This window comes from Esox lucius, chromosome 7 (genome assembly GCF_011004845.1).
Source record: "Esox lucius isolate fEsoLuc1 chromosome 7, fEsoLuc1.pri, whole genome shotgun sequence".
Classification (NCBI taxonomy): Eukaryota; Metazoa; Chordata; class Actinopteri; order Esociformes; family Esocidae; genus Esox; species Esox lucius.
This window is the reverse complement of record NC_047575.1, coordinates 29,181,124-29,200,667: the sequence shown is the minus strand read 5'-3', so window position 1 is coordinate 29,200,667 and position 19,544 is coordinate 29,181,124. Positions and strand designations below refer to the sequence as shown.

Below are 19,544 nucleotides of genomic sequence, written 5' to 3'. Positions count from 1 at the left end.
CATGGTCAGGTAGACCAAGAAAGATTTCAGCCAAAAGTGCCAGAATAATATTTCGGGATACAAAAGAAACCCATTAGGTAACCTCAGGAGAAAGTCAGGCTGATCTGGAAAAAGATGGTGTGGTTGTTTCAAGGAACAAAATATGACGATAGTTGAACAAAAATGAGCCGCTTGGTCGAGCTGTCAGAAAGAAGCCTTTACTGCACCAACGTCACAAAAAAGCCTGGTTACTATATGCCCAACAACACCTTGACATGTCTCGCAGTTTCTGGCACACTGTAATATAAAGTGACGAGACAAAAATAGAGCTTTATGGTCACAACCATAAGCGTTATGTTTGGAGAGTGTGTGAGCTGAGAATCTTCTGAAACTTGATGGCAAGATGAATGCAGCATGTAATCAGAAAATACTGGCAACCAATTTGCATTCTTCTGCACGAAAGCTGCGCATGGGACGCTCTTGGACTTTCCAGCACGACAATGACTTTAAGCACCAAGCCAAGTTGACCCTCCAGTGGTTACAGCAGAAAAAGATGAAGGTTCTGGAGTGGCCATCACAGTCTCCTGACCTTAATATCATCGAAGACCAAAGATTTTGCATGACCTGGAGGCATTTTACCAAGACAAATGGGCAGCTATACCATCCTGAAAGAATTCGGGGCCTCATAGACTACTATTACAAAAGAATGCATGCTGTAATTGATGCTAAAGAGGGCAATACACAGTATTAAGAACTAAGGGGGTCATGAACAGGGGTTAGTTCATATTTTTCTTTGTTGCCATGTTTCATGTGTGTGCCATTCTGTAACAAGGCCAAACATTCAAGGGTATGTAAACTTTTGATCAGGGCCATTTGGGTGATGTCTGTCATCATTATGATTTAAAAAGGAGCCAAACAACTGTAGATAATAAATGGCTTCATATGATCACTATCCTTAAATAAGTCATATTTTCAATATCAATGCCAAAATGTCAGAATTTCTGCCAGGATAGTCAAATGTATGAGCACAACTATATAACAATCCCACAAACAAACAATAGGGTTAGATAGTCAGCTTTTTTATTTTCACAGTCCTCCGTTCCCATAAGATTTAGTTCTATCAGTCTTTTAAAGGTAATTCTGCGGTTTGCTTGAGTAACTGAGGATGGAAGGGAGGTCCATGTGATCATAGTTCACGTTGCCGTGACATTGTTTTAGACTTGGGGACTGTAAAGTGACCTCTGGTGGTCTTGTTTAATTCTTATGTAAAAAAGGCTTCTTTACCGGTGTAGTGGAGTGAATCAAGGAGGTTGATAGAGAACGTATGCAGGGCCTAAAGGGCCCTAAGCCCAAAGTCTACAATAGAGAGAGAGGGAGAAAGGGAAGGAGAGAGGGGGGAGAGGGCGAGAGGGTGGGAGGAGTGTGTGGTCACCACAACCAGGAACAGGAACCAAGAAACATTATGAAGTGGGCCACTCTTGCTATTATAGTCATCTGGAAACTGTTTGAATTTGAACTGGGTTGTCTGATTAATCAAGTAACTTTCCTATCAGATGTCCTGATCTGATAAGTTATGCATGTCCCACATCACTACTGAGGTGGGGGATAGGCGGGTATAACCAGTAACTGACACCACAAATTAAATCCTTGGATACAGTGTTGATATGAGTCAAGGGGTTCATTCCCGCTAATACACTGGTATATCTTATGAAAACACAAACAGAATAAGTCGGTCTATCATGACTGAATGTCAAATGTATTTTATAAATAATTTTTAACAATAGGAGCGGTCACTAAGTGCTTCCTTACAAACCTAGCCTAAATCCCACAGAGCAAGTAATGAAGGCGTAGAAGCACAATGGCAAAAATTCCCCAGGAATGCACATCAAGAATACATGTCTGGCTTTTCGTAGTTAAGCATTCACAGATCATGACAGCAGGTCCTGTAGAGGGAAGGAGAGGCAGGTGCCATAGATGCAGGCAGAACTGTAGAAACTTGAATCAGCTGGATTGGGGACAGAGACGGCCAGGACACATTAGGTAGTCCTAGTGCTCATTTCCTTCTGTAGACGGAGTGAGAAACTCCAACTTGAAGTTGATGCATGCTTGGAGTGAAAGCCAGCGGAGTGTTTGCAGGAGGGGTGTCATGGGAGAACTTAGGAAAGATAAACACTAGAAGGGTTTTGGCATTCTGGATAGGTTGCAGCAGGTTTAATAGCGTGAAGCCCGGCCAGCAGAGAGTTGCAATAGGACCTACATTTCCTGTGTAAGGAAAGGTCATACTTTAGAGCATTAACCTGCAGGACCAAGTCACTCATGCCAAGGTTCTCTGGGAGGAAGACACTACGGAGTTGTCAGTCTTAATGGAGAGCTCTTAGAGCTGATTAGCTTTCCCTGGGAGGAAGAACAGCACCTTTGAGACTGTTGAGACTGAGCTTGTGATGGTGGGCTGACGCCCAAACTGAGATATCCACCAGGCACTCTGAGATGTGTGTTGCCACCTGGGTGTCAGAAGGAGGGATGGAGAATAGTAGTTGAGTTTCATCTGTCTAGAAATTATAGGATAAACAAGGTGGTGTGAAGAGAACTGAGCACAGGGCTCACTAGTTAAAATGCATTCTGTTCAGAAGTGTTTCTCAGAAGTGTTTCTTTGAGGACACTTTGACAAACTTTGACCTAAACAATTATATATATACTTTTTGTGTGTGCAGTAAATCCCAAAATATTTGGACAGCGATGCATTGTTTGACTTTTTGGGTCTATATTCCAGCAATTGAAATTAGAAATGTTACCATGACTATAGGGTTTAAGTAAATATGGTCTTAATTTGAGACTGTTTTTATCCATATCCGATGAATAAGTTACAGTATGTTTTGTATGCAGTCCCACCTTTTACAAATTATTTTGACAATAGGTTTCACAGCTGTTTCTTATTGGGCAGATGTTTATTTTGCATCATTAATGTATGCGTAAGAGAGCTGTCAATATCTAGTCTTTGTTATCTGCTTTGTATTTCCATTTGACATCTGTTGTAGGTGGCAGACAACATGAGGACTGAAGAAGAGTGAATAGTAGTCAAGCTGGCTGTTATGAGGACTGAAGAAGAGTGAATAGTAGTCAAGCTGGCTGTTATGAGGATTGAAGAAGAGTGAATAGTAGTCAAGCTGGCTGTTATGAGGCAAATGTATTGGAATAGATCAGAGACATAGCCAGAACATTAGACATACCAAAATTAACTGTTCTGTGTGTTCTGTGTTTTGGGTTGTTGTCAAGCTGAAAGGTGAACCTTTGCCCCAGCCTGTGGTCCAGTGCGCTGTGCATCAGGTTGTCTTCAAGGCTCTCTCTGTAATTTTCCCTGCTGATTATAGACATCCCCTTAGCTTGATGCGACCACCACCATGCTTCATGGTTGGGATGGTTTTCTCAGGATGATGTGTGGTGTTCGGCTTGTGCCAAACAAAGCGCTTGGCGTTGAAGCCAAAATGCTCTATTTTGGTCTCATCAGACCATAGAATCTTCTACTTGGTCTCAGACTCTCCCATACAATTGGTAAATTACCCAAGATTTTTCCTGTATCTACAGTGTTTTCAAGCTCAACCATAGAAGACTGCCCTAGTTGTCTTGGTGGCCTCCGTAACTAGTGTCCTTCCCAGATACCCAGTTTCTGAGGATGCCTTGTTCTAGTCAGATTCACAAAAGTCATTTTCTTTCAATTTCTTAATTATGGACTTTACTTTGCTCTGGGGGATATTCAATGCCTGTTCTTATATTCCACCTCTTATTCTTGCTTTTGAAGAACCTTATCCCGGGTTTGCTTTGAATGTGCCTTCCTTCATCTTCATGATGTAGTTATTGTTAGAAATTGTACTAAATGACTAGGACCTCCAAGAGGCCAGTGTATTTAACTTACAATGCCCATGGGTGGTCTCCATTCAACTAATTTAATGACTTCTAAAGACAAGTGATTGTACAAAAGCTCATTCAGGTGTGTCATAGTGAAGGGGGTGAATACAAACACAATCAATTATTTTCTGCTTTATACTACTGACAGATTTTATGCACTTTATTATTTTCTAATTTAAACTACTGACAGATTTTATGCACTTTGACATTATGAACTGTTTGTGTTAATCAGTGGCAAAAGCTACAAATTAAATATGTTATTTTGTTACAATACAGTAAAACTGGGAAAAGTCAAATAGGGGTGAATATTCTTGAGGCACTAGTGTTTTTTCAATTAACTTGATGAACAGTGAGCATGGTCTAGTGGTGTAGCCTTTCTGTTGCATTGCTTTTAGTTGCCTCAGAAAACTAGCATGCACATAATGCCATGGATTCTGCACATTATGTCATTTGATAATACAGAAGCTGAATGCATAGCTGTTTTCACATATTGTTAGGTTCACAAAAGAAAAAGAACATGCATTGAAAAAGGCACCTCTGTGTATTATCTCTGAACACTGTTGCTAAGTAAACCATGTAGTTATGTAGATATTTCCGGAGACGTTTAAATTAATGAGATTATTTTGCTTACTTTAGCATTATACCTAGCAGGTTAACGAGACTAATCAGTCAAATGTCAACTTAACCATCTGTTTTGTGGTCATAACTCAGTACTCTAACGTTAAAGGTTGTATTATCAGTGTTAGCTAGACTGCCACATAGTCTTTTAAAGCTGGGTTGCATGGGCATTTCTTATACACCGATCAGCCATAACATTATGACCACCTGCCTAATATTGTGTAGGTCCCGTTTGGCTGCCAAAACAACCCTAACCCGTCGAGGCATGGACTCCACTAGACCTCTGAAGGTGTGCTGTGGTATCTGGCACCAAGACGTTAGCAGCAGATCCTTTAAGTCATGTAAGTTCCAAGGTGGGGCCTCCATGGGTCGAACTTGTTGGTCCAGCACATCCCACAGATGATCGATTGGATTGAGATCTGGGGAATTTGGAGGCCAAGTCAACACCTTGAGCTCGTTGTTGTGTTCCACAAACCATTCGTGAACCATTTTAACTTTGTGGCAGGGCACATTATCCTGCTGAAAGAGGCCAATGTTATCAGGGAATAACGTTGCCATGAAAGGTTGCACGTGGTCTGCAACAATGCTTAGGTAGGTGGTATGGGTCACGAATGGCAGGACCCAAGGTTTCCCAGCAGAACATTGCCCAAAGCATCACACTGCCTCTGCCGGCGTCCCTCCTTCCCATGGTGCATCCTGGTCCCATGTGTTCTCCAGTTAAGCGACACATACACCCAGCCATCCGGGTGATATAAAAGGAAACATGATTAATCAGACCAGGCCACCTTCTTCCATTGCTCCGTGGTCCAGTTCTGATGCTCACGTGCCCTTTGTAGGCACTTTTGGCAGGGGTCACAGAGTCAGCATGGGAACCCTGACTGGTCTGTGGCTACGCAGCCCCATACACAAGAAACTGCGATGCACTGTGTGTTCTGACACCTTTCTATCAGTACCAGCATTAACTTTTTCAACAATTTCAGCTACAGTAGCTCGTCTGTTTGGACCACACGGGCCAGCCTTTGCTCCCTACGTGCATCAATGATCCTTGGTCGCAGTGAACCCTGTCGCCGGTTCACTGCTTTTCCTTCCTTGGACCACTTTTAATAGGTACTGACCACTGCAGACCGGGAACGCCCCACAAGGGCTGTAGGTTTGGAGATGCTCTGACCCTGTCGTCTAACCATCATAATTTTGACCCTATCAAAGTCGCTCAGAACCTTACGCTTGCCCATTATTCCTGCTTCTAACACATTAATTTTGAGGACAGAATGTTCACTTGCTGCCTAATATATCCCACCCACTAACAGATGCCATGATGATGAGATAATCAGTGTTATTCACTTCACCTGTCAGTGGTCATAATGATATGGCTGATCGGTACATGTTTATGTTTCGAGATGTATAGTTTGTTTAGCTTTTTTTCCCTGTTTGGTGCTGTTTGCGTTATGATATTACCATGAAATGATCCTAATGTCAGGCAACAAGGACATGGCGAGCCTCGTCTCCCACGGTTATGTCGCGAGCGGCCAGCACTATGCATGTCTCTCTAAAGGCATTCAATATCAGCACATATGGTTGGATGCATCTTAAATACATTTCGTCTCGACAAGGTTTGGTTAAAGTGCAATTTCATCTATATAATCATGAAATGTTTTCCAATTTCAGTCATCAGACACTGCATATCGTTTCTAAAACAGACAATCAAATGCGAAGGACTATTTTTTGTCGGATATGGGTCCCATTATGGGAAAGGCCGTTCAACCCTTTTATGTATTCACAATCCAGGCTAATGGACTGTTAAAGAACAAAATTCTCACTGAGCTGGCGTAAGCTTGGACGTTATTAATAAGCTGTTATTACAAACCTCCAACTAATCACTGCAATCTGAGGCTTGTGTTTCATTCCCTTCTGCGTTTGGGCTGGCGTGACTCTGTGTCTGTCTCTGTGCTGGATACTTGACATAAATGGGGGTATACTGTATTTTGTGTTTGAGAAGCAGGATGTACATGTCCATATGGGTGACCTAGGAAATTAAACCTGTGGAATGTTGCACCAAAGCCTAGTCTATGTCAGACACAATGGGGGGCCTTCACGCGATAAGGGCTTATACAAGCTTACATCACCACATATATAGCATGTAGATTAATGTTCACTGTAAGTGAGTTGCATGTACCAAGATAAGATTTGGTTGAAATTCTTTCTAAACAAAGAAGCTGATTCCACTCAGCCTTATCCTTTCCCAGACTTGTGGTCAACTGATTGTAGTTGACTGAAATGAATGTCATTTTTTTGTTTAGTTTTTTCTGGATTATTTAATCAGTTATCGTCTTGTCAGTTGCAAATGAATAATAGCTGTTTGACGAATATTTTCGTCACTGTTTTCATTGACGAAATGAATTCTGACTTGAAAAAAAAGTTGGTTTAGCAGAAACAGCACCATCTGCTGGTCAGAACCTTTTAAAGTCAGTTTGGAGGTTGGCCTTTAATTGCATATCATGGGTGCATTCTCATGCTAGAAAAGCTCCAAGGCCTAAGGTACTGGGGATGTAGGTACACATCAGGTTTGAGGTATGGTATCATAATTTATGGGGTCAAATGTATGTCTCTGAGGTGTGGGTATCTTTGCTTGTTTTCAGCCCCATCATCGCCTCTGAAGCCTGGGAGATTAAGTCACAGGGGAATTGTAACTCAGACATGATACTTGCTGACACACAATTTCTGTCTCACACACACAGCCAATGTCAGTTCACCCCTGCTGCTACCCCACAGAAGATGGGTGTGTGCGTGTGCGGGTGTGTGTGTTTTTCCTTTTAGGGTTTTTTACGGGAGCTTTGAACATTATAGCTGTTGCATTTACATGTCAAATAACTTTACTGTCTCACACATTAGGGAAAATATTAAGTGGTCTTCTAAATATTGACATGTTGAAAAGATGCATATAATACAAAGTGTTATGGATGTTACATGGCAAGGAAAAGGCTTAGGTCATTGGATGGAAAGTTTCTGCTGAACACAAAGTCTAAAAGATTCTCATATTATTATTATCTTTAAGAAGATCTGACCATAGATGTTCTGCACTCACACATGCAAGTTACATGCATTCAATATTGAAAATGTCTTAATACTGCATCTTAATATAGATATTTCCAAGAAAAAATTTAAGTTTCAAAATATCAACAGTAGCTACAGGAGAAATCTGAAAATCACATCCTTCACTACTCATTTGTCAAATTAAAGTGTCATAAAGTGGTGAAATAACCTGCCCCTCATCCTACTGTCTCTGTCCCACTCCTGCCCGTTATCCTACTGTCTCTGTCCCACTCCTGCCCGTCATCCTACTGTCTCTGTCCCACTCCTGCCCGTCATCCTACTGTCTCTGTCCCACTCCTGCCCGTCATCCTACTGTCTCTGTCCCACTCCTGCCCATCATCCTACTGTCTCTGTCCCACTCCTGCCCGTTATCCTACTGTCTCTGTCCCACTCCTGCCCCTCATCCTACTGTCTCTGTCCCACTAATGCCCCTCATCCTACTGTCTCTGTCCCACTAATGCCCCTCATCCTAATGTCTCTGTCCCACTAATGCCCCTCATCCTAATGTCTCTGTCCCACTAATGCCCCTCATCCTAATGTCTCTGTCCCACTCCTGCCCCTCATCCTAATGTCTCTGTCCCACTCCTGCCCCTCATCCTACTGTCTCTGTCCCACTCCTGCCCCTCATCCTACTGTCTCTGTCCCCCTCAATGCTCTCCTAGTAACTATCTCCTGCAACCTCTCTTCCTATTTCCTCAATCTCCTCTAAAGCCTCTTAGCTCTCACTGGCTATGTCCCCCTCTAAACACTTTTCCTACTACAGTATCTCTCTCTCTTCCACCATCTTAACTGGTTTTCTGTTAAGGATAATACAAGTTTTTCCAGATGATGAGATGTTGAGCTCTCTGCCCCTTTCTCCAGTTTGTCCCACAGATTCTCATGTGACATTTGGCAGTGGTTTAAAATGATCAATGCATTATTCACCACAGAGTCTCTGATTTCACTTCTTCCCCTAATCTTATGACCGGCTCTTAACAATGGACAAATAATACATTCATTCATTTAGAGAAGCAAAGTTTTGATATTCTGGCACTCTGATAGCCTGGCTACGTGGAATCAAGACTGTGCTTAGGCCTTGCCTTCAGTGCTTGCATAAAGTGGTCTTATCTGGTCTATATGAAGGTGCTGGCTGGTCTATCTGGGTCTGGCTAGTTGGCTGTTCTTCTAGTGGCTGTATTGTTCCCTGTCTCTATGCACACCCACCTCATCCTCGCTCCACCCGTCCTTCGCCACGCTAATAAAACGTGAACAGACAGTGTAGCGTGAAGAAATGTACGTCCCCGAGCCGTGTCAGGATGCACACACTGATCAGGCTTATTGGGGCAGAAAGAGACAGGAGTGCCCCCCCCTTCAGGCTCTGGAGAATGAGGGATGGCCAAAGAGAGGGAGCAAGGGAGGACCAAAAAGTGTGTGTGTGTGGGGGGTCTGTTGAGCAAGAATGAGTAAAGGGTCTTCAGATACCCTTTCGAGGTCTATTACTTGGGTCTCCTTAGCTACAGTAAGCATTCCTCTGCATGCCACACAATGATGTTTTGAGGAAGAATATGGCCCCCATTAAAGAGGTGACGTCACAGTATTCCACTGCATTTGTTGTTTCTGAAAGCCTATTTGATTCTTCGAGTGTATTATCTCAGCACTGTGCATGCAGCATGGGATTTAGAAACAATGAAGTACCACCAATGGAGCAGTAGTGAGCTATGGCATAGTCTCTCTTTTCATCTGGCAATGTATATTATCCTTACAGACTGTCCTCTTTGATGTTTAAAGAACAGTAATGAATGTTAAGCAAATCATTAACAATATTACCAGCCTTGAGTTGAAACTTTTGTTTGTGTCGCAGACATAATGAACAAAACATTTGTATACATTCAGTACTGTGCCAAAGTTTTAGGCTACCTGAGAAAATTGCTCATTTAACTGAGCTGTATTTATTTATTTGTTTGAAAAAACATTATTTAATTAAACACAAAGAATCATAAATGCAATAAAACAATATAAACATGGGGTTATTAAGTTAAGCTTTTTTCTATTTCCCGTCCAAGTGATCCTGTCAGCTTCTATTATGTTGGCTCTCATTATTATGCTTTAAAAGGTTTTGGCAATCAGTCAAAGATGGGTATTTTGTTAAAGACACATTTTTACAGTGAAAGCTTTTACTTTGGTGCCAGATGACTCTGCCAGATGCTAAACAAGCACTTAATTTGATTTCCTTCTGTCTCACAAGGAATTGATCTTCAAATACTGTTTGTCAGTCAGAAAGTTGTTTGAGTTTTCCACTGATTTCAATTACCCTTCGGGCTACACAACAAAATACTTGTTTCTGTGTTATCTATTATAATGTGTTAGTGTTTCTTCAAATGAATTTATAAAAACTTCCCAGATAAATGGTGTTAAACAACTTTCTCATGTGACCTAAACCTTTTGTACTGTACTTTTGTTCAACATTTTCTTTATGTATATACATGGCAGTTAAAAAATTTATAAATCATTGAATTGTGATTTATTGGTTAGGAACTTTTAGAGAGGGTGTTGGATGACGATCAGGGAGAAGCAGAACGGTGCAGTGGTCACGTTTCTGTGGATGAGGGGGCCAGTCAGGAAAGCAATCAGGTCTGTAGCCTCAGCAGTTCACGTCCCTGTCCTCTCATGTCCTTTGGCTGTAGTCTTTGAAATCATTATATGAGGGACTCCACTGTCACCATGTAGTGCCCCTGCATATTGCAGGTAGATCAAAGCACTACCTGATACTGAGTGCTACATTCTAGCAGTTGTTACATCAGTGGGAAAATTGCATCATAACTCCTCAGTAAATGGATTGATGGAAACATGCAGGAAAGAAAATAATCAGTTTTTTTTTTTTCTTGGCACGATAGAATATACTGAACACCTGCTATGTTACAGTGAACCCAATGAGTATTGGCACCTGAAATTAAATTGTGCAGAAGTTAATGTAAAAAATAAATGCAAACAATGTGTCATTTTGGGCTCAAACATAAGGGCGAGCTGTATACTTTCATGACAACATGATAATTTGTCAAATACAAAATATTTCAGTAGTAAAATATCTTCAGCAAAAAATAGGTTTCAAAAGCATTGTCAGCCCTACAGTCAATATGTTGTGAAGTCTCCCCTGGAGTGGATAACAGCAGTGTGCCTCTTTCTGTAGAGTCTGTTTGGTGTGTACTTATGGAGGGATCTTGGACCAGTCCTCCATTCAGAACATTTCAAGATCCTCAATAAACTTAGGTCTGGGCTTGTGGACCGCCCACTTCAAACCAGTTGTATGCAAGTCTGGGGATTGAGTTGGCCTTTGTGAAACATTGATTTTGTAGTTCCGTAACCATTTCTGTGTTGATTTTGATATCTATGTTTGGCCATGGTGGTCAGAGTTTGACAGTTCATTCTGAATGCAACGGTACCTTAAATGGCCTTCCCCATTCAAACCTCTGCACCCACCCATATGAAGAGGTTTGACACAAACATTGGATCATTTTCTGTGCTTTATGGTGTTATACAGTTTAGTAATCTCCATCAAATATATTGAATCTAGTCAGTGGGACAATTCCCAAATTTGGAGTATATAGCCAAAAGAAAGGGAAAAAACATAGTTGTCCCAATATTTACGGAGGGCATTGGAAGAGTCTTTGGCTCAAATGAGAAATGTACACATGGAATTAGGAAGGAGGTAATTACAGCACAAATCCTTGTGGAGGCTAATAAGTAATTAGAACGGTTAGAAATGCTGGTCATACCCATGGCATTCAGTCTAATAAAACATTCATCCAATCAACATTTGAAGGTCTAAGATTGCTTTTCAATATACCTGTTAGGCATATTCTTCTCCATTCTGAAGGAGACTGCATATAATGTCTGAATGTCAGCTAAATCCCCTACTTATCCATTGCTAGCTGCTGAGTCACCACCCAGAGGGACACATTTCTGTACTCACCTAGACATCTCCTGGCCTGCTTACTAATCTCTTCAGGGCCCCGAGGAGGGACAGTAATAACACCTCATTTTCTCAGGCAGTGTAGCAGTGAATTCCATGTCTCTCTTCTTTTGGCAATGGTTCAATGTGATTGCGTTGATGTGATCAGCCTTGTATTGTATGGATAGGTCAGGATTTTGGCAAGGAGGCCCTTTATCTATTCAGACTTGGATGAACTTCTGGATACCTCTGTATCTCTACATACAGTTTCAAAGGAAGTTACATTTCTAGCGTTAGTGCAATAATAAGGTTTGTGTGAACCCCTAACATGCTAGTTGTTCCTGTAAGCCTCCAGTCATTGTGTTAATGCTTGTTAGTATTGCCTCTTGAAACTACCTCTGACATACTCCATACTGGATTTAAATTTAAATTTCATCAGACGGGGAAGTGCCTTTAAATGACATTACTTTTACATGTCAAGCAATTTTGTTGAAAAATATTTTGCATTACTAACTGAATGCTGGGCTGAAAAGGTCCAAATTAAAACAGATTTTAAACAAAGAAGGGTTCCTGATTCCTAGACCATATCAGTGGGGAGGTTTATCACAGTGTAAGCACCCAGTAAATGTTGGTGTACATTAGGACTCCCATCCATGGTTTGACTGTGTGACGGTTGTTAAGCATCAACAGAGGCTTCCAAGTAATGCTTTGCATTCTGGGTACTAGCACGGGACTCTCCAAATCCTGCCCCCTCCTGCCTTCTGTGAAAGATACCCAGTCAGTCCATCTCACCCCCTCTTCTTCTCCCCTCCTTCATGTCTCATCATCCCCTCTCCCACATGCAGTAAATGGGAGGCCTGCCAGAAGCCCTCTCTGTTTCCGGGAATCTGCGCCACAATGCTGCAGTGTAGCAAGTTGGCTTTGACGTGAACACCATTGTTCAAAGTGCAGGCTCCATTGTCTGAGGGAAGGAACAGCAACAAAAACAAAAACCACTTGCGGAAGAAAGGATGGGTGGGGGGGTGTCTGTGCTATTTATGTAATAAAAAATAAAAAATCCCAGCCTCTTCCCATGTTTTAAACTCTCTGGGGAGAGTAGGATTCTGCTTGTTTGATATGCCAAACAGTTTAACAAGTTGGAGCCAGTTGTGCCTGAAGACATAGTCCTTAGGTTGGCAGCATCACGCTACCACTGTTTTCATTGTATAAAGTGGGCATGATGTTGTGATCATTTTAGATCATCTGCCAGTTAAGGTTTTATAATCCTTTGTTGTGAAAGAAAATATGGAAAATATGTTAGTAGCATGTCAGGAGATGGTCGGCGAGGTGGTTTTAGAGCTTGGTTAATTAAAGATACCCAGGTTAGGACAACCTAATAATTCCATGTGGATTAAAAACTGGCAGCCGCTCTCTGATGATGTCACTGCACCATTTCAGAAACACAAAACTCAGTACATAGAAAGATGGAGAGGACGAGTGGCGATGAGTGGCCTGTATATGTAAAACTGGCTATCCTGAAAAAGATTATTTGTGATTTGAAAAATGTGTGTTCACTGTAATGTCCGTTATGTAACATACAATGGCCAGCAAAATGTTGTACCAAGCATTTAAATAGGTTAGTAAATAAAAAATGTCAAGGTGAATTTTGACTGGCTTTTAGACCCAACTTGAGCAAATCCTGGACTAAGTCCCAGTTTTAATAGATTCTCTGTTCAACATGTTATAGCCCAGGAAAGGTCGTAATTCTATTCTTAGAAACCACTTTATTTGTGCTTGAACAAGTTTCAAGATCATGTTTCTTGATCTAACAACCCTGAATCAAAACAGGGCTTCACCGATAACAAATAGCAAGCAGTATAATAGTATTCTAATGATTTCTCATCTTTGTATTCACAGGTTTCCCAAAAAAGCACCCAGGTAAGAGTTTTTTCCTTATTTACTATATCTTTGTACATACTAATAGGAACATCAAAATAATCCACTGCCCCCATAAGTTGAGACACCTCATAAGTATTATTTGATAAGGTCCAGTCACCCGAATGTCCTATGTGGCGTAAGTCTGAATGATTTTGTCATTCTTGGTGTTGAAACAACCCCCCACCTCACAAACTAGGCAGTTCTATAGTTTACACGTTCTTGTTTTTGCCAAAATGCTTTCAGTTTTATTACCGATGTCCTAACAATCCCAAAGAATAGTCATTTTGACTCAAATGTTACAATAACTTTGTTAAATATATGCAGGAGTAAATATTATTATTTGGCTGTGTCCATTTATAACTTTCCAGAAAAGTGAAATTCTAACAACGTTTAATACATGTATTAAATATACATACAGTGCATTCTGAAATTTTTCAGATACCCCTTCACTTAATCCATATTTAATCTCCATTTATTTTTTGAGCCATTGTGTTGTAGCTTTGCTTGTGTGCTTTGGACCATTGTCTTTTTGCATGATCCATGTTTGATCCAGCTTCAGATTTTGTATTCTCTGGTACAATATGGATTTCATGGTTGAGCCATTGATGGCAAATTGTGGCATCTGAGCAGCACCAAACCATAATGTCAACGCTTCTATGCTTCACAGTTGGTACAAGGCAATGTTTTGTTTTCACCCAACTTGCAGTGCAGCCCACCAGCTCTGTCCTTAACTCCTCTGTCCTGAATACATAGTTCCAGTAGTTTTGGCCAAACGTCGGTCATGTCTTGATATGCTTTTTTCAGAGCTGATTGTTTCCTTCCTGATCTCCCATGTAAGACAAGTCTGTGCAGTATGGTTTTCCAAACATAGCTTCTAGCATTGCAGCCAAACAACTCCACATTTGGGTCATCTATCCAGAGCACATTGTTCCAGTACTTTTGGTCTTTACGCAGGTAATGTCTGGCAAATGTCAGTCATGTCTTGATATTCTTTATTGAGAGCAGAGTCTCCTTCCTTCCTGACCTCCCAAGTAGGCCAAGTCTCTTTCTGACAGTTGACTCATGTACTTTAACATTGATTCTTGCAAAGGAGCTCTGTAGATTGCTTGATTATACCCTGGTCTTCTCAGAGACTTTCTGAAAATCTTTTGGTCGGCCATGTCCTGAATTTGTTGGGACAGATTTTGATAATTCATTGGACAGTGGAATTATGTTCTTTATATTGCTTGGAAATCTCTTTAACCCCTCCCAGACTCATGGGCATCAATAATCTTTTTTCTCAGGTGCCTCAGATAGGTATTTTAATCTTGAAATTTGATTTTCTGGGATCATTTGACATTGTTTGGTGCACCTTTCTTTTATTGCATAACTGGTCTCCAAATGTAATTTTCTTGGTGTGGTTTGTTAAAATGGCTTACCTTTATCAATGAATATGGAATTTAGCTCTGTACAAAAAGAGGCTGTGTACCTCATTCTGTATTATGCATCAACATCCCATATCAGGCATCAAAGATCCTGTAGCATACCTGATTATGTTCATCATGTTAACACTAATGTTTCTGGAATCGGATGATGCAGATTTTTCAGTAATAAGCATTATGCTTTCTAATTCCTCATTTAAATTGATTGTGTTGTAAATCCCTGGTTTCTAATTAATAGTGTTTGAGTGTTGTAACAGCAGATAATAACATTTGAAATAATGTCCACAAAGTTCCTTGAATCTTTAATGTAGACATTGTATATTGGACCAATTTACAGTACAGGCCAAAAGTTTGGACACACCTTCTCATTCAATGCGTTTCCTTTATTTTCATGACTATTTACATTGTAGATTCTCACTGAAGGCATCAAAACTATGAATGAACACATGTGGAATTATGTACTTAACAAAAAAGTCTGAAATAACTGAAAATATGTCTTGTATTCTAGTTTCTTCAAAGTAGCCACCCTTTGCTCTGATCACTGCTTTGCACACTCTTGGTATTCTCTTGATGAGCTTCAAGAGGTAGTCTCCTGAAATGGTTTTCCAACAGTCTTGAAGGAGTTCCCAGAGATGCTTAGCACTTGTTGGCCCTTTTGCCTTCACTCTGCGGTCCAGCTCACCCCAAACCATCTCGATTGGGTTCAGGTCCGGTGACTGTGGAGGCCAGGTCATCTGGCACAGCACTCCATCACTCTCCTTCTTGTTCAAATAGCCCTTACACAGCGTGGAGGTGTGTTTGGGGTCATTGTCCTGTTGAAAAAGAAATGATGGTCCAACTAAACGCAAACCGGATGGGATGGCATGCTACTGCAGGATGCTGTGGTAGCCATGCTGGTTCAGTATGCCTTAAATTTTGAATAAATCCCCAACAGTGTCACGAGCAAAGCACCCCCACACCATCACACCTCCTCCTCCATGCTTCACGGTGGGAACAAGGCATGTAGAATCCATCCGTTCACCTTTTCTGCGTCGCACAAAGACACAGCGGTTGGAACCAAAGATCTCAAATTTGGACTCATCATACCAAAGCACAGATTTCCACTGGTCTAATGTCCATTCCTTGTGTTTCTTGGTCCAAACAAATCTCTTCTGCCTGTTGCCTCTCCTTAGCAGTGGTTTCCTAGCAGCTACTTGACCATGAAGGCCTGATCTCCTCTTAACAGTCTCCTCTTAACAGTTGTTCTAGAGATGTGTCTACTGCTAGAACTCTGTGTGGCATTCAGCTGGTCTCTAATCTGAGCTGCTGTTAACCTGCAATTCCTGAGGCTGGTGACTCGGATGAACTTATCCTCAGCAGCTGAGGTGACTCTTGGTCTTCCTTTCCTGGGGCGGTCCTCATGTGAGCCAGTTTCGTTGTAGCGCTTGATGGTTTTTGTGACTGCACTTGGGGACACATTCAAAGTGTTTTCCAGAATTTTCTGGACTGACTGACCTTCATTTGTTAAAGTAATAATGGCCACTCGTTTCTCTTTACTTAGCTGATTGGTTCTTGCCATAATATGAATTCTAACAGTTGTCCAATAGGGCTGTCGGCTGTGTATCAACCTGACTTCTGCACAACACAACTGATGGTCCCAAAAATTCCAATAATTAACCCTAACAAGGCACACCTGTGAAGTGAAAACCATTTCAGGTGACTGCCTCATGAAGCCCATTGAGAGAACACCAAGGGTTTGCAGTGCTATCAAAAAAGCAAAGGGTGGCTACTTTGAGGAATCTAAAATATAAGACATGTTTTCAGTTATTTCACACTTTTTTGTACATAATTCCATATGTGTTCATTCATAGTTTTGATGCCTTCAGTGAGAATCTACAATGTAAATAGTCATAAAAATAAAGAAAACGCATTGAAGGAGGTGTGTCCAAACTTTTGGCCTGCACTGTATATTTTGAAAACCTATTTAGAACCTGCTTGGACTCGTCAGGTCTGGTTGTCTGTAAGAAAGCCTGCAAAGACAGGCTTGGATGTCCTGTATCGGTGGTCTGTATGTGTGTCCTGTTTTTTTGTGTTTATTTGAGTTTGTTTGTGTTCCCAGGACCCCTCACATTCTCAGCAAAGACCACCCCCCAGACAAGAAACCCAAGAGTGACAAAAACACATTCTTACCTGTGCATGAGTTTGACCCAACAGGTAGGTGTGCATAAATGAACAGAAACACACTCACAGACAGACACACACACACACACATACCGTAAGGACATATTCCACAGACTGTAATTGTTCATCAAACAATGCATTTGTAAACACCCCACTTTTAGTGCTTTACTAATACTAATAGCCTAACCATTGATCTCTGTCACTTTCATCGGGGTATGTATTTAGAACTTCCTGAGTTGTACAGCGTTGCTTTGACCACAAAGCAAAGCAAGGTTTTAATAGCTTAATAGCATTGTGTAACAAATACCATCACCACAGTAGCATTTTGTAACAAATACCATCACCACAGTAGCATTGTGTAACAAATACCATCACCACACTATAACAAAAAAAATCTAATGTTCTCTGAATTAGCTGAGTAACCATTTCATATCAATCAAATTCATGTGGAAATTAATTTTGATGTTCTTGAATTATAGAGAATATTCAGAGGTAAACCATGGTGTGGTTTTGAATGAGAAGGCACATTTAGACAAAAATTCATAGTTTATCCCAATCTCGATGGACTAATCTTAATGGGTTAAAGAGTGGGCGTTGTTTCAGCAAAGCAGATATGGCAACGAGACATGATGTCAAGGACCGACTATGCTATTGAGAACTGTTAAAAAGACATATAGCTCTCTGTCACATTCACAATGCCAAATGTTTGCATGTAATGCGCGAGAGAATAGAGAAGACATTTTTTCGTCACTATTTTGGCACATATTTCAGCATCACAGATAGAGAGCAGAGGTCTAATTATCATTAGCCATTAGTTTAAACTTCACAGAAATAAAGAAATGTATTTATTTACATGCTCATTTCTAGTAGGTAATCAAGGGGTGTTCAGAACACAGCAAAAGAAATGGCACATTTGGCACAAAGTAGGCGTATGTCTTGTACTATTTATTGTAAGTAATACCTGAACATGCAGTCTGATTTCAGTCTTCAATAACAGGAAAATCCATTATCAATCAAGGCACAAGCCCCGTACCCATCTCCGGCACTTGTTGATGCCTCTCCAAAGTGTTGGCAAGTGCACACGTGTTAATGGGTTAATATTAGGGATGACAAATATTTGCCAGCGATTGTTTTAAAATGGTTGATTATTTCTGACGATTTTTTCTATTGTACATTTTAGCCTGTCGTGTCCTATAGTTTTTTTTATTCTCTTTTGCGGTTTTATTGATGAAGACTAGTACGTATTTACTAAACCTATATTGTGTGATGTACATTAATACAAAAAGAGAATGTATTCATTTCACCATATAAAGATTTCATTATGCTTATTTTCTGAGTCTGTTGTTATTAGAACATAGTAAGATCCCTTTGTATGACTGAATTTACATTTGTTAAAATTTGAAGCCTTATGACAAGCTACATTTTTATTTATTTCATGCCAGGTACAAAAATGACAGTACCTCGGGCGATTGTGTGAAAGGAATATAGTTGTTCTCAAAATTTTGCATACCCTTGGAGAATTGGTCATATATGTACCATTTGTAAAGAAAACATGAGTGAGCAAGCAAAACATGTCTTTTATTTCTTATGGGATTCACGTTCAACTGTAGGTCATAACAGAATGGCACAATCATAAAACAAAACATGGCAACAAAGAAAAAAATTAACTGACCCCTGTTCAAAAGTCTGCATACCCTTAGTTATTTTTTCCCCAAAAAGTCGAAAATGAAAGTTTTGAGTGAGGAACAGAAGCGTTCCATTTGCAGTGGTCTCTTAATTTTAACCCTTCTGTTCCTCACTCAAACCCTTCCTTTTCAACCTTTTCAAGCTGTGTAATTGATCTAGCCACAGGTAGAACTCCACTGTTCACTCAGTCACATAAGATAATTGAATGTAAATTATGCAGTACGTACACACGAGAAAGTGCTTGGCTTACATGCACTAGTCTACGTGGGAGCTGTACAGCTTGAAATTCAGATTTTGATAATGAGGCCCTTATCTACTTTGTCAGTCAGATGAACTCATGGGTACAATTTGTGTCTCCGTTTAGTTTTGAGGAAGTTGCTATCTAAAGTATATGCAATTGCTAATTAGTGTTAGCACAATGACAAATCAGCTAGCATGCTAGCTATTACTGTAGACATCTCACTGTGCTAAAGTTAGTTAGCAATTGGATGAACTTTTGATAGTAAAATACTTTAAACATCCTTTAAACTTTATGTGACTGTTTTGTTGCTTTTTGGTGTCCAGTGAGTAGTATACTGGTACTAAAGCTTAACTGGAGTCTAGGACCTAATGTTTTGTCTAGAATGACAGTGAAATGGAAGCACTGTGTCTCCCTAGCTGACAGCCAGATAAACAGACAACTCCAGGCTGATGCTTATCTTGTGTTAGGCTGGGGGAATAGTAGCTGCTGGAGGAAACACTGTAACACATGAAATACTGTTTTATGTGGGTACAGTAGTAAATTTATTCACCTTTTCTACTGAGACCAAATATATGAGTGTATTTTAACAGAAATGTTGCTA

General features: G+C 40.6%; 1 protein-coding gene across 2 annotated transcripts in view; it reads left to right on the top strand.

Moving 5' to 3' along the window:
• arhgef12b (Rho guanine nucleotide exchange factor (GEF) 12b) overlaps positions 1-19,544 on the top strand; it is a 90,658-nt gene that overhangs the window by 25,803 nt on the left and 45,311 nt on the right. For both annotated transcript variants that reach the window (XM_013134593.4, XM_029120924.2), the window contains exons 2-3: positions 13,415-13,435; positions 16,955-17,049. In XM_013134593.4, coding sequence (XP_012990047.3) covers positions 13,415-13,435; positions 16,955-17,049 — 116 coding nt within the window. The remainder of the gene's footprint in view (positions 1-13,414; positions 13,436-16,954; positions 17,050-19,544) is intronic.